Source organism: Selaginella moellendorffii, unplaced genomic scaffold (assembly GCF_000143415.4).
Source record: "Selaginella moellendorffii unplaced genomic scaffold, v1.0 SELMOscaffold_17, whole genome shotgun sequence".
In the NCBI taxonomy this organism is placed as follows: Eukaryota; Viridiplantae; Streptophyta; class Lycopodiopsida; order Selaginellales; family Selaginellaceae; genus Selaginella; species Selaginella moellendorffii.
In genome coordinates this window covers 1,785,176-1,800,529 of record NW_003314278.1, presented here as the reverse complement: position 1 = coordinate 1,800,529, position 15,354 = coordinate 1,785,176, and the positions used below count along the sequence as shown (strand labels likewise).

Genomic DNA, 15,354 nt, shown 5'->3' with positions numbered 1-15,354 from the left:
GGGCGAGCAGCTCCGGGCGCGCACGGAGATCCGGGGCGTGCACGGCGGCGAATCGTCGATGTGGAGCGTGAGGGAGTCGTGGTGGTGGTGGTGGTAGAAGGAGGGGCGGTGGCAGTGGCTGCCACCCGAGTAGAGCACCGTGGTATCGTCGCCCACGCGGACGCGCACCGGGGAGCAGGAGCGCGGTGAGCAGTGGGCCGAGGAGATGTGGACGCGGGGGCTGTGGCTGTGGTGGTGGTGGTGGTGCCCGTGGTGGTGCCCGTGGTGCCCGTGGTGGTGTGGCACTATGTCGCAGCAGTCATCGTCGCTGTCGCAACAGTCCATCGTCTGCCGTCCCCCGAATGGGGGGTGAATCAGCCCTGGGCGGGGATGCAGCACGACCATTGGCGGAGAGGTGTGATGACGTGGCTAGGATTGACACGTGAGCGGATATATGGGTTTTACTCTGACGTTTGTCACCGACTTGGCTTCCATAGCATAGTGGTAGTGCGTTCGCTTCGTAAGCGAAAGGTCGCGAGTTCGAACCTCGCTGGGAGCTAGTTTGATATTTCCTAGCTCTGTTTTTGTTTTTTCATGGCCGGTTCAGTCTTTCCACCGGTTGATCCACTTTATATACATATATATGTCCGTAGTTCCACTCTTTCTACTTGAGGCCATCACAGAAGCACTGAAAATGGGTGACATTCTTCCAAGGCTCCGCCAGCTAGCACTCAGCATTTCGCTCCAGAGCCGCTAAAAACTCTTGTCTCAAACTTGGGAAAAGGGAAAAGCTTCAAAATCCCTGCCTATTGTGTGTATATATATATACATATAAAAATATCAAAAGAAAAAAATTGTATAAAATTATTGATTTTTGTACTAGCATTTGCTGGGCAATATGCACTAAAGGTGATTCCACATTGCAGGGAATTGGCTCTAGTCTACTAGTATGGACATCATATATTAACCTAATATCTACTAGGACAAATAAGATTGGGTTCATTCACAGGCTTGAGATCTTTGATGTCCTCGGTGGATAGCAGCCCAATCACGTCGTCCTCCTTGAGGAGGATGTGGTCAGCACCATTGAACTGGATCTCAGTGCCGGCGTACTTTGAGTAAACGATCGTGTTTCCGACCTGCGAGGCAAACAAAAACTATACACACGACATTTCTCAAGCAAATGGATTTTTTCTCTAGAGTGATTTCCTGTGTTCGTACTGATCTGTTTGTAAGCTAGCAAATCCAGCTTAGTCCAAAGAAAACTTTCAAGAGCAAATTTCTTTCTCTAGATTAACAGTGGCGATTTTGATTGCGTTCCTCAAAGAGAACGCTGTTGTATTAAAATTAGCATTTTGAGTTCTTCCACAAAATTTTGGTAGTTTTTAGATACTTTAAATCAATCCCTTTGATTAACGCTGGCGAAACCATGAAGATGCTAGATTACATGCCTTAATAGCAGTATAAATCATCTTAATTAACTTCCAACCAGTAATCGATTGATTATGTTGAAGATTCTAAAGGTGATATTGCAGCACTGCTGTGGTTTCTTGCAAGATGGTCCTTTGGGGCACTTTAAGCTTTAATGTTAATCTATAACTTTATAAATTTCATGAACATTATTATTTTTCTATAGAATTACAGCAATAATTAACTAACCCCTGTTCCAAAACCATGATGTTAAGAGTCAATATAAAAATTATGTTGACTGTCATTGATTTTGATCACATTGTATTAAATTCCTCACTAGATGGACATCCCTTGTTGTGACATCCAATTAGCAAAACCATTACCATGTGGCACCCTTTCTGTGTCTCACACTGATCTGGCCAGCTGTCCATGAGCGCTTAGCTTCTAATTGGAACAAACTCCTTAGCAAGCAGAATTTTCGTGACAAATCCAATAGATCATAAAGGCACTTATTTTTTATGGATCCTTGAGATCTAGATGAGATCGTTCTGAGTTGATCTTTCCAAAATAGGTTCCTTATTTTGGATTTTATAAAATAGTAAACTTATTATATATTCCTAATACTTTTACATTATTAGTTTGAAACTAAAAGTTTAGTGTAAGAATATCAAATTATAAGTACACCCTCCACCTTATGTGGCTCCCAATTTAGGCTTTTAAACACAAGTTGTGTTTCTTTTCTAGTAAAAATAACATTTTTGTGCAAGAACCCCTATCCTTGGGGTAGGAGCCACGATAAATGGAACTATAAGTTTGATCATAATGGTTTGAGGGCTTTAGCATGCAATATTAATAATTTTCTATGCATTGCATGTAACAACACTTGGTTTGTTTAATAATGATTAATCTAAAACCTTTAGATGGTAGAATATCCTAGAATATCCAAGGATATTCTAGGTATATTCCTACAGGTTTGTTTAAGCAAACCAAAAATAATTTAATTTGGCATTTATGTTTTGCATAGTTTAATTCTAGGGCATAAAAGTAAAAAACAACCCAAATGTTGTCACTTTTTTATTTACTTGTAAAAATGGTGATCTCAAATATTGTTAGTTTTTACATTTCCTTGGCATTATGGTGGTGTCTTACGTTCTTATCTGCTTGAATTATCTTTTTACAGATATAGAAAGCAGTCAAAAGATGACATACTCACCACAATAATTAATAAATATTTTTGACTTGGGTAAGGAAAACACTTATTACCCAATCTCTTACAAATGTAAATTTTTTGAGTAATTTTCATATAATTAAAAATAGAAATATATAGGGCTCACGATATAAGCTCCTGATTGATTTATACATTACAGTATTTAAAAGATTTTGGGTGCCAAATAGTGGTAATTGAATCTTTGTAGGGTACTATTTCTTATGTTCTAAGGATGATTCATAAAAATCTAATTAGGAAGTAATAGTTAAAACATAAACACAGACTTTAAAGTTAATTTGTATTAGTTTAACTAAGAAAATTATTATTAAATACCGATTATAAATAAATTAGAAAAAGCTGTTAGATTGAAAAATATCCTAAAATATATTTAGATATTCTAGTTAAATTGTTCAAAGTTTGGCAAGTTCAAAGTTTTACCAAGAAAAAAATTAAGTAAAAATATATGACAAAAGTAATTTAACAATAAAGCTTGAATCTAAAATGTTTCCCATAGTGAAAATACCAAATTACAACTCCATTGCTACTGATAAGAGATCTTCTGACAAACTTAATTTGAAAAATGTTTGACATCTAGTCAGACGAAGCTCAACAATTCCAATTTGAAAAGCTCAATAAAATTATCCGATAATGCTCGAAAATAATTCTGTCAAAGTTTGACAATTCCAATTCGAAAAGCTCAAAAAGTAATTCGACAAAGCTAGACAGTTCCAAGTGAAAGAGCTCAACAAAGCTTGACAATTCTAATTCGAAAAGCTTGACAAATCCAACAAGGAGCACGGATACAAGAATGCGGTAAGAATGGAAGAAGATATTTGCGACTTCCTTCCTTGCGATATTTGAAAGGTTTGAAACCAAACATGACAATTCCAATTATAAGTAATCCATATCTAGAAGGATATGAGAACACTATAATTCATCAAAAACATCTCGAATAAATAAAAAGACAAGAAGGGACACATATGCCTCTTGATACCATGTTAAATTATATTCAAGACTCTCTTTAACAAGCTGCACAGCTCAGATTCTACGGAAGAAAAGACAAAACACTCTACAATAAACTACACATATTCATTGTGTTCAAAGTAAACTCACTATTCGTGTTGCAGATCCCAATCTTTGTATCAGCCTGTCTAACTCGCCTCCAGAGTAGTGATGAATGTGATTTTATCCATGTGCGGAACTTGTCCAGTGTGGCACCGCGATTATGGCTCCCAGCGTTGCGCCATGGCCGAGAAAACAGTCTTGGCCTCTTCCATCGTGATCAATGAAAGCTGGATTCAGCATACACAATGTTTCATTGGAAGTTTAAATGTCGTCCCTGATAGAAGCAAACACGGTTACCTTGAGAAGGCTATTATTATATTCGGGTGGTAACTCGTCTCTTTTAATCCAAGTTGTGTTGTAAATCTGTTTTTTCTAACAGAAATCATAATTTGCTAAATCTAAGTAATTGGTTTCTGCAAATTAAACCCAAAATCACAACAGTGATCATCTAGACTTCCTCATTGGGAACCTGCATTAGTAAGATCATTGCAATCTTTTAGCGCCAAATTGACATTTAGCAAATGGAATTAGCCACTACTTCTTGGCTGGGCAACACAAGACGATTGTCTAGCAAAGGTGGTGTGGTTTTAAACCAGCACAATATGGATTCCACATAGCAGCAAAGAATTCTGAGTAGTTGGCGGCAGCTCGGGATCAATCTTGGAGTTCTCTCGCGCCATGAGTTTTAAAGGAGAGCTATGAAAGATGATGACATTTGTCATCCTGCACTCCACATTTGTGTGTTGGGATCACAACCTATAGCTATGGGCAGAATTTCGCAAAGTATTTGGTAATTGTGCTCAGCTCAAGAAAGAGGACACTCTTGGTGCTGACGAGTTTCCTGGCATCCATTAGCTGTCATACTTAAGTCTCAAGATTGGACGAAATGTAAGTCGTTCAAAGGGACTCAATCATAGCAGAAATTTGATCCGGAGAATGTGAGCGTGTGAGGCTTGGGACACTTCAGGCTATCCCGCCAGAGGCCTTGGCAAAAGAATTCTTGCGACAATGAGAAGGCACACCGGGGAGAGTTCTGGAGTGCCGAGATAGTTCTTTTTACGAGATCTAAGCCAAAACGCCTCATCATGAAGGTGGCCACTAGCTATGACAACTACGATCTCATGTTTTCATTGCTTTACTTGAAGCAGGCTGTCTAATATCCATTATAACCAACATCTGGAACTTTTCTTTCTTGTCTTATTTCTCCTTGTGATCAACCGATATCGATGGTTGATCATTCTTCCTATCTTGACCATGATCGTCTTTGTTAGAGAACGGATGCTGGCTCTACTGCTGAGAGTGGCCACAACATTTTAAGGCTTGAGATGACTAGAATAATTGTGAGCTACAAGAGCTTCCATTCTCATGCGAAGATTTTTACAGCTGAAACTGAGCTTTAGATATTTAGAGCTGTTTTGAAGCCGACTAGTTTGCTTGTGGTTGGATGATGGGGATAATAATATCAGTATTGAGTGATTCATGATGTGCTTGCACGGACGATAAGAGCATAGCAAGCCATTCACTCAATATTATGTGTATCTTCTATAACAATTTGATCTGCAAACACTCTGAATCAGTGTAAATGAAAACAACAATGAAAACAGTTTTGTCAGACATGATGTATTCTAAAGAAAACTCGGAGGACAGTTCTGGCAAGACATCTTCTCGCAGCCAAACCTTTGATCACAGCAGCTTCTCATTTGTCCTTGCCTTGCTTCCTTTATTTTCAGGGCCCTAGCTAGTTTTGCACTCACCTTCTTTTTCTACTATGGCATTTTTACCACCCACGGATGTTTTCTCAATTTGCATAGAGATAGCTTCTAATTTTTGGGGTTCTACTTTGAGCAAATGAAAGATGAGAACCTTTGCTTAGTTATGATGTATATCTTGTCTCGTTCAGCAAATCCACAGGTTAAACTCAGGATATGCTTAGTTAGAATGCAAGCTTTCCAACCATGAATTTCCTGCCTTCTTTGATCGTGAGCAGAAGAAGTTCGTTCCACAGCCTCTCGGCCTGGCACGCGTGCGATAGATGGTATCCTCTGTAAAATGTAGAACTATACCAGGCTGTGTGCAATGACATGCACATTCGATAGCAACGTGAAGGCAACATCGCTGCAAGGATTTAGCCTAAGAGCATTCCTCGCTGCTCGTTCCCCTTGCTCAATTTCACCATGGACGGCACAAGCCCCCAGCAAAGTAGTCCAGGCAACCTCATCGGCTGCAAAGGGCATGCTGTAGAGCAGCTCCTCGGCTTGTTGTAGCCGTCTTGCTCGTCCCAGCACATCTATCAAACAGTGGAAGTGCTTGATCACCGGCAAAATGCCATGAGCTTCAAGCATGATTCCAAAGTGCTCCCTTGCCGAGTTAACCACGCCTTCGTGATTGCAAGCCGTGAGCACGCTCACGTAGGTGATGTAGCTCGGCTTCACTCCTTCAAGGAGCATTGACCCAACGAGCTCCAGTGTGGTTTTCAAGTCGCCATTCTGGGCGAGTGCCTGGATGATCGAATTCCAAGTGTATAGATCCCGCTTGGGCATTCGATTAAAACCCTCCAGAGCCTCCTCAAGCTGGCCATTTTGCGTAAATCCAGAAACCATAGTCGTCCATGAAACTTTGTCGTGAACAGGCATTTTATCAAAAGTTACACAAGCATGACGCAAATGCCCGTACATGGCACTCGCAGAAATGAGGCAATTCCATGAAAAAGCAGTTCGTTTGGGCATAGTGTCAAACGTAGCCTTTGCCATCTCAGGCTTTCCATTCTGAGAGTATGCCTGAATCATGGCCGTCCACGCAACTGAATCCCAACAGGGCATCTTTGCAAAAACATATTCCGTGTGCTCCAGATCCCAGTTCTGGGCGTAAACCGTGATTACGGACGTCAAGGCCACAATGTCCTTGCACGGCATTTTGTCAAAAACACGCTTAGCTAAGTCCACCAAGCCTTGATTCCCATACGCGGATATCATAATTGTCCATGAAAGAGCGCTCAAGTCAGGCATGGACTCCCACGTCTCCACCGCCTTAGAAAAATGCCCATTTTGGGCAAATGTTTGCACAATAGCGTTCCACGCGACCAGATTTCTTTCAGGCATCCTGATAAAAAAGTTCCACGCATCACGAACGCGACCATTGCCAGCGTAGGCTGCCAGCATGGCAGTCCACGACACCAGGTCGTGCTGACGCATGTTGTCAAATATACTTCTTGCCTCGTCCAGATGCCCTGACGCGGTATATGCTGCCAGCATGGCTGTCCACGACACCACATTTTGCCAGGGTGTCCTGTCGTACCAAATTCGCGCTTGATCGACCAGGCCATGGTGGCTGCACGCTTTTGTGATACCATTCCAAGATACCACGTCTCGGCCTGGTGTTCTCTCAAAGAAATCTCTTGCCATGTCAAGATGCCCATTTGTGGCATATGCTGTGACAATCGAGTTCCACGAGCAAACATCTCGTTCTTCCAATCCATCGAAAACCTCTCTAGCCTCGTCGATTCTCCCGCATTTCCCATACACATCGATTAAAACATTCCTGATTCTTACGTTGGATCGCAAGCGCTCATCGCCCAAGACACGCAAATGGAGCTCGCGCGCCCTGGCGAAATCACCGCAGCAAGATTTCAGTAGCCTCACGAGGCCAGGAACATCACACATGAGACGAGTGAGATCGATCCATGAACAAAAAATTCGTTTGTTTTCAGTCACAGCTAAGAGCCGAGAAGAATCCCACTGTCTTTCTCACGCAATCCTTCACCTGGACGAGCTCCACGTCGAAGATCTCGAACTGCTTGGAGCTAAAGAACGTCGAGGGGCCGACTGGAGGACCCAGCTCGGGAGGGACGACAATTCTTCGCTTCCCGCCAGGCCTCATGCTCTTGATCCCTTCCTCAAACCCAGGAACCAATCCACCATCGCCCAATCGCGTCTTGGATGGCTGCCCCTTCTGGTAGCTACTGTCGATCCTCCTCCCGGCCTCGTTGTAGCCAATGTAGTTGAAGATCACTTGCTGGCCATCGCTGGGGCAATCGCCGCTCCCCTGCTCCAGATCGAGGTAGATCAATCCGGTACTCGTGGTCACATACTTGGGGCTCGCCACAACCTTGACCTTGAATCCCTGACGGACGAAGCTCGGGAAATCCGGAGGCACGCCATTCATCTGCTGGATCCGCTGGTTTGATTCCAGCAGCTTCTCTTCCTGGGCCGCGGCCTTGGATTTGATCACCGCTTGGGCGGCATTGCCAGCGCTGCCGATCGCTACCAGCAGCGGGCACCCTAGGGCGAGGAAATTCCTGCGCGGGAGTGGCGATGGAGGGAGGATAGTGGCGCCAGAGGGAAGAAAGGATAAAGCAACCATACCTAAAACAGCCCTAATACACGTGTCACAATGCTGAAAATCCGCGAAAAGAGACCATACGTGTCCAGTTTTGAAACGAGGGATAAAATATCTCCAGCAACGTGTCCCATGTTTAATTGGTATTTCCCACCGAAAGTTCTTCACGGTGTTCTTAAGCGATCGCCCATGATTCCTTGGAAGATCAATGGGAAACAAGAGGTACCTAGGCTTAGAACTCAAGAGATCTCTCATTTCGGGGCTTCCAAACGATGTCGCGCGCCACTGCCTCGCCAAGGTCCCCAGGATCTACCACCGCAGCATGCGATCGGTGTCAAGAACTTGGAGGAAGACGCTCGAGAGTGAGGATTTCTTCGCGGTAAGAAGGAAATCTGGCATCGCCGATGCCTGGCTCGTCGTGATCCTCATGGAAAATGGCCACAACTCCTACTGCATTTACAATCTCGCCTCCAAATCCTTGTTGCTCAAAGCGCCTCTTCCAGATCCTCCACTGCCCACGGGGCTAGAAATCGGCGATGTGGGCGGAGGAGGATTCGCCACATTCAAGACCGCGGCGGTGGGCGCTCTCCTCGTCGCGCTGGAATCCAGGACGAGCTCTCGCCGATCGAGCGTGGAGAACCACACCCGGATCTTCGATTCCACCAAGAACAAGTGGCGGGCGGGATCGCCGCCAACTGTCGCGCGGTCGCAGTTCGCCATGGCGACAGTGAATGGTACGGTCTACGTCGCGGGGGGCTGCGACCACGACGGTGACTTTGTCCCCGCGACCGAGTCCTATGACGTTGCGACCGACACGTGGACGCAGCGGTCAACCATGCCGTACAACCACCTCGACCGGGTTGACTGCGAGGTGGTGTTCCAGGGTAAGCTTTACGTCCGGGTGTTCTCTTCCACGCGTTGCGAGGTGCTGGTCTATGATCCTGGTAGCGATTCCTGGCACCGCGATTCTTCTGGGATGAGCGCCATGGATCATGGAGAACTCGTCGCTACTTCCAGCGGGATTTACAGCTTGACAGCCTCGGATTGCCTCTACAAGTTCGTGGATGGGGAATGGGTTCTTGCCGGGAGCATCCAGCGCAAGCCATCTTCGTCTTCCTCGTCTCCGGCTTTCAATGTCCACTCACAGCGGGCATTTGGGCTCCGGGATGAGATCTTCGTCCTGGGCGCTGGTGATCTCTCTTGCGTGATTGGGGAGGATCTCGTTTGCCACGGATTGTTCCTGGGAAGTTCTTGGTTTAGAGCTGGCTCCGTGGTCATGGGATAGATCGATCCTGCTAGATGAGCTTGCGGCGAATTCGAGTGCTCCGCGAGTGGCTCCACACGGCAGCGGCATCGGTGATTGGTGACAATGCCAAGTTCTTGGAGACCGATGTGGATGGGTGGAAGGGAAAGTATGGAGATCTCCCGCGAGCCGTGGTGCCGTGATCGAGCAAGCAGGGGAGATCAGCATTAACACGGCAGTGTCGAGAGGCTTTGTGTCCCTTCTCAAGTGGTGCGTACAAGAGAATAATCTAGCACAAGTTCGTCGCGTGCACGGCTTTGTTTCCGCGAGGCATCCCGGCTGCGCGGAAGACCAGTTCGTGGGAGACATGATACTACAGGCATATCGGAAGCTTGGCGAGCTTGGTCTAGCATATAAGGTGTTTGCTGGCATCTGGAACAGAGATCTTTTCTCGTGGAATATCATGATCGCAGCGTTTCCATAGAATGGGCATTTTGCCGAGGCGTTGTTGCTGTTTAGACGAATGGAGCTCGATGGTGTGAAGCCATCGCCGGTGACTTGCGTCACTGTTCTTGCTTCCTTCACGGTTCGAAGGCTTCTCCCGCAAGCTAGAAAGTTCCACGCAAGGATCACAGCTCTGGGCCTGGAATCAAACGTTATAGTTGGCACAGAGGTGATCACAATGTATGAGAAGTGTGGGAGCTTGAGAGATTCCAGGCTAGTCTTCGAGAGAATGCCGCAAAAGAACCTCGTCACCTGGACGACGCTGATATCGAGCTATGCCCATGGCCATGGCAGAGAAGCGATGGAGATTTTCGAGAGGTTGCTCGCTCATGGAGGCCTCGAACCCGATGCGGTTGCTTGCGTGAGCGCTCTCGACGCTTGCTCGAGCATGGCATCGCTGGAGCAAGGCAGAAAAGTTCACAGGATCGTCGTCTCGAGGGGATTCGAGAGTAACACAGTCGTAGCAAATGCTCATGTATGGAAAAGGCGGGGCTCTGGAAGAATCAAGAGCAGTGTTTGACACGATCCAACACAAGAATCGCAACTCCTGGAACTGCATGCTCACGGTTTACGTCCAAGGGGGCCACTTACACGAGGCGATGGAGCTCTTCAAAAGGATTGACGTAGAGCCGGACCACGTAACTCTCCTCTGCGTCGTTCTTGCTTGCTCTGGCGAGAAAGATCTTGCCCAAGGAATCGCCACTTACAGACTGATTGAAGCGAGCGAGTTTGCTTCCAACGAAGCCCTGTGCCACTCGCTCATGACCATGTACTCCAAGCTTGGGAGAGTAGAGAGCGTTCGGGAAATCTTCGAAAAGATGGCGAGCAAGAACGTGATTTCCTGGACGTACATCGTCTCGGCTCACGCCCAAGCCGGGGATCTGGAGATGACCCTGTCACTCTTCGCGATAATGCAGCTGGAAGGCGTCGCTCCAGACAGCATCGCTTTTGTGAGCGTCTTGTCTTCGTGCAGTCACGGAGGACTGCTCGAGAGCTTCCCAATGATCTTGCGGTGCACTACGAGATTCTTCCCCGTCCGGAGCACTACGGCTGCGTTGTGGACGCTCTGGGACGGTGCGGGAAGCTTGACGACGTGGAGAAGTTTGTGGAGGAGTTGCCGGTGAGAGTGGCAGTGCTGTGGATCGCGCTGCTAGCAGCGTGCTCCACTCACAAGGACGTTAGGCGCGCGAGGCGAGTTGCAGAGCGGGCATTTGCGCTGGAGCCTCGGAATTGGTCGACGTATGTGATGCTCGCAAACATCCTGGTTGAGGCCGGTGAGCGGGAGGAGAGCGCCGCTATCAAGCACAGAATGGAGAAGTTGAAAGGAAGATCACAAGAGAAAGGAACATATTGACCCTCGTGAGAAAAAGATGACTATCTTTCTCTGTTGGTGCAAGAGCGTTACTTATTTGAAAACAAGATTGCAATAGGTGTCCTTCCAAGTCAGTGACCCGTTTCAGATAGGTCTTTACTTGACCAAGTCAAACCTCAATTCTCTCGGCTTGACCGCCACGTTGATTCTATGTGGCGCTTCAACATTCACAGTACACAACTTACTGTGCCCAACATTCATCATTAATCCAGTGAAATTAACAAGACCAATTGAGATGGCTTGGTTGAACAATACAATTCTTTGGGTGCAACTTTCTGGCCATAGCCCACACAAAAGTCCAATATAGTTTGACATGTCTGGATGAGCTGCAGCATTGGGACTAACATGTCCATCTCCATAATCAGTTGTTCTTATTAAGCCCACCACCAACAAAGGCTCTAGAATTCTAAACTATTAGATCCAAGAGTGCAAGTCATTCTTACCAGTTGTAACCAAGGTAGATTGATAGCGGCAAGACTCCACTTGAGATGATATGCTTTCAGCAATGAAACAATCCCAGAGGCATGAGGGCAAGCCATAGAATTTGCAGAGTTTGGAACCTATGCATTGTGAGCCTTGAAGCTATAATAAATGTTCGCGGTGCAACCACATCAGGCCACAAGTAAGTTTCAAATTGGGCAACTTATATGCTGAAACCTTTTTACGTTCAAGTGTGAAACACAACTTGATTACTTCTATCAAGTATGCACAACATGCACACAGACAATTGTAAATACTTTAACCTTCTTTCAATTGCTCCCTAAAGTAGTTAACTATGATATCCTTTTTTAAACATCATGATATGCATCCAGGTAGACATGACATAATGTTGCCCAGCATTAGAGTGTCAGAAGGGCATACTCTCGTCAACCACCCAAACCACCCTCAAGAACTTCACAACAAGGGAAGCATTAGGTGCATACCTGTCTGAATGTCCCAGACCTTTTCTGATGGCAAATATTGCATTGCATGCCCAAGTTCTAATGGACATAGACTCTAATTAGGTATGGTAGGATGAGAAGCATAAAACCATTCAAGACGTACTACTCTTTGCCCTTTCTTCCTCACATTTTGTTGTTATTACTGGTAGTAGTGGTTCTCATCCATTAATCTTCTTCCAAAGAGTACAATCACCTGAATAAAGTGGAAAAACTAAAAGGGAAAAAACATTCACAATTTATAAAATACTTATTGCGAGATGGTTTGTTGAGCTTGCTATTAGAAATTCACATTTGATTATTGGAATTTGACTACATTACAAAACAATCTGTTATAAGATTTAATCTAGATAGGAAGAGAATATTCAAAGAATATTCTTAAACTCCTAATTTGCCTAATTGGCAAGCAAAAAAAACCATTATTCTCGTTCTTGTAATACATAAAGAATCTAGAAAAACTAGCTCTCTTAAATAAAGAAGCTTAACTATGAAAATAGATAAAATAATTTATTCTTTACATAAATAAATTTCCCAAATTCTTTCTCTTCAAATATGCTTCTAAATTAATTGCCATCCTAATTATTACCAAAACAAATTTAATTCTTCTTTCTGACCATGTATAAGCTTTATGTCAAAAGTTTATTTAATTGCGTACATACACACACACACACACAATATATATATACTTTTCTTCCTGACAAACTTTTCTCCTTGCGGTTTCTCTTCAAAACCTAAGAGAAGAATGAAAGACGCCCAAAACCTGGCGAAAGTTCACAGAATATCCACACGGAAAAGCCATCCTAAACATATCTCAGACCAGCTCCATATGGTAATAGAGCTGGACAATATCCACATTTTCTCTTAGATCGTAACTTCCAATGCGAAGATCAAGCTGGAAGAACGCGAAAAATTCTGTGGCCAGTTCTTTCGTTTTTCCCTTTTTAAATTTGCAGCAATACCTCATTGTTCGTCATTGACAAGAGCTCAAAGGCTATTTCCCTCTGGAGCAGCTGTATCCTTTGGTGGCGGGCACCGTTCACGAGCTCTTTGCTAACTCTGGATCATGCAAACTCGCAAGTGTTGAAACCAGTTTTGGAGACCTTGCAAGCGAGTGTGCGATCCTCGGCACGGTTAAAGAGTTGGCAAGAAGCGCGATGCAGTCTTAGATTGAAGAGAGAAAAGGAGGGAGCTTCCTATCCAGTAAACACCGTGCCAAGATGAAAATATAATCCTCAGGCCCCGACTTCTGCAAGCAACGCGTCGGGCTGGATCAAGGGGAAAAGATTTTCACCTTGATTGAGAGAAACACTCTATGTGGGTGGTCCAATTGCTCTCAATAGTTTTTCTTTAACCGAGAAGTAGAATCAGACCTGAAGCCTGAGGAGTAACGTCTATCCATAACAACGATAAACCGGATCTAGTCCGCCACCCTGGAAGAAATAGAGCACAGCTTCAAAGAGAGAACAAGATTTCGCAAAGCAGTGAGCAGGCTACTCGCTGGGGGCGCTTATTCGAAGACTAAGCCACTGTTCAAGGAGTCAGTGAGAAACTCGCCAAACAAAAGCTTACTTTTGAAGACCTGGGCTCGATTTTCCGTGGAGAAACAGCGGCAGCATCCAGAAACTCTTCCCCTGGACGCAAGAACATAGAGAGACTGACTAGCTTACACTTGGAAAAGATGTACCGTCATCCTCGCTAGTAAGCGACGTTCTGGAGGCCTGATAGCCATTTGATAGACTCACGAAGTTAGCACGAGAAGGAGAGAAAAAAGAAGAAATAGAAAACTTCTAAGATTACCTGAGCTCCAAACACTTGCTCTCCCCACTTTGGAGAAGCCGAAGAAAGAAAAAAAAATTGTGAGAGAAACCTCATCGGCTCTCGGTCGCGCCATCGTCGTTATCATCCGAGCTCTCGCTACTCGCTTCTTCTTTTGCTCCTTCTGCCGCTACTGCCTGCGCAATAAAAAAAAGAAGCCGTCCATATCGACCTTGCAAGGCATCGAGTCGTGGCCGGACAGCGCACGGGCTCGCGGGCATATCGTTCTTGCTCCTCTTACGGTCGCGGCAGCTACACTAACTCCTTTATTTGCATTTCCACTATCGTTTAGATCTCTCACAAATCCTTTGCCCGCAGCGAGAGCTCCTACGAGTATTTCGAGCGGAGAGAGCTCGCTGCTCTTGAGGTGAGCGAATTTTTCTACTAGCTTCGAAAATTTTCTAACACAGGAATGTGCTGTTTTCTATTTGTATCTTGATTTTTATTTCCTATCTCGAGCTCATTCGAACTCTCTGTTCTGGAAGATTCGCACTCTGTCAGAACTCTCGTGGGTATGGCATTTCTATTTTTCGTTCTTCCAGGGATGGTGTTTGACTCTTTTGTGCTTATCGCTCATCGGAAAACACCAGATGGGGACATTGACCCAATCGTGGAAAGGATGAGCTCACATTGCTGCAATTTTGGTCAATTCTTTTACCTTGTGTCGTCTTAGGTGCATGCAGAAGAGAAAGTATGGGCAGGCAATCGGCATGGCATTAGAATCGCAAAGGCTTGCCAAACTCCCAGAAGAGTGAGAATGTGCTGGGAATGCTTGCGTAGTGCTTAGCTTCTATAATTCTTATTATTTTCTGTTCTTTTCTTTTGACTAGGTTATCCGTTTAATCCTGCCGACATAAATGATATCCTGGGAGTCCTCAACGTTGTCTCCTTCTACGGAGTTTGCACTTGTTAAAACGTCCATCATTCCGATTTGTTCTGTAGCTTTCGTATTGTTGCCGCCGCCTGAACTATTTCCAGCCCGAGCCTCTGGCGACGGTCCCTCACATTCAGTAGGAAGAGCTGGCTCTTGTTTTCAAACAAATCGAAGGCGATCTGGTAAGCCAAAAGTGCTTCGATCGAGTAAGAACTTCAGAATCAAAGTTAACGAAAGCATTATTACCTTGTTTCCCTAGCTTGTCAAGGGATATTAGCGACAGTCTGAGGATCATTGAGAGACACAGACTGTGAGATAGAATGATATGAAGCGGGGAAATTGAAGGGCATTCTTTCTGGAGAAACGCTTATTCATCTCACTTTCCAGTTTTTATACAGCCGTGACAAGTAAGAACCATTGTCAGTGTTCTCGATTCTTATGCCTGCTGATTTTTCAGGTCCAACCTCCTTATTCTGAAGACTATCAAGCAATCAGTTGAAACGAGAAACAGTGTTTGTCACAGCTCTACTATAGCTTTGGTGCATGGGGGTGAGCGTTTATTTTTGTTGTTAATGCTGCGGCTGATTGAAGGAGCACATTGCTAGGATTGGC

General features: G+C 45.0%; 3 protein-coding genes and 1 non-coding gene across 4 annotated transcripts; 2 read left to right on the top strand and 2 right to left on the bottom strand.

The window, feature by feature from the left end:
• Window positions 1-466: 466 nt before the first annotated feature.
• TRNAT-CGU lies at window positions 467-538 on the top strand. Its single transcript has one exon. It is a non-coding gene; the product is annotated as a tRNA-Thr (tRNA).
• A 409-nt stretch (window positions 539-947) lies between these two features.
• Window positions 948-7,320, bottom strand: LOC9639998 (pentatricopeptide repeat-containing protein At4g02750). The gene is made up of 2 exons (XM_002971494.2): window positions 5,725-7,320; window positions 948-1,118 (listed from the first exon to the last, which is right to left on the bottom strand). The coding sequence occupies exons 1-2, from the start codon at window positions 7,318-7,320 to the stop codon at window positions 948-950; spliced, it is 1,767 nt and encodes a 588-aa protein (XP_002971540.2).
• Window positions 7,321-7,337: 17 nt separating this feature from the next.
• LOC9640273 (peptidyl-prolyl cis-trans isomerase FKBP20-2, chloroplastic) lies at window positions 7,338-13,944 on the bottom strand. Its single transcript, XM_024676340.1, has 5 exons — window positions 13,851-13,944; window positions 13,633-13,684; window positions 13,013-13,109; window positions 12,160-12,178; window positions 7,338-8,022 (listed from the first exon to the last, which is right to left on the bottom strand). The coding sequence occupies exons 1-5, from the start codon at window positions 13,942-13,944 to the stop codon at window positions 7,364-7,366; spliced, it is 921 nt and encodes a 306-aa protein (XP_024532108.1). The 3' UTR covers window positions 7,338-7,363.
• Window positions 8,146-11,185, top strand: LOC112346812 (F-box/kelch-repeat protein At1g67480-like). Its single transcript, XM_024676549.1, has one exon. It carries the CDS (start codon window positions 8,205-8,207, stop codon window positions 9,279-9,281), a length of 1,077 nt encoding a protein of 358 aa, XP_024532317.1. The 5' UTR covers window positions 8,146-8,204; the 3' UTR covers window positions 9,282-11,185.
• Window positions 13,945-15,354: the final 1,410 nt, after the last annotated feature.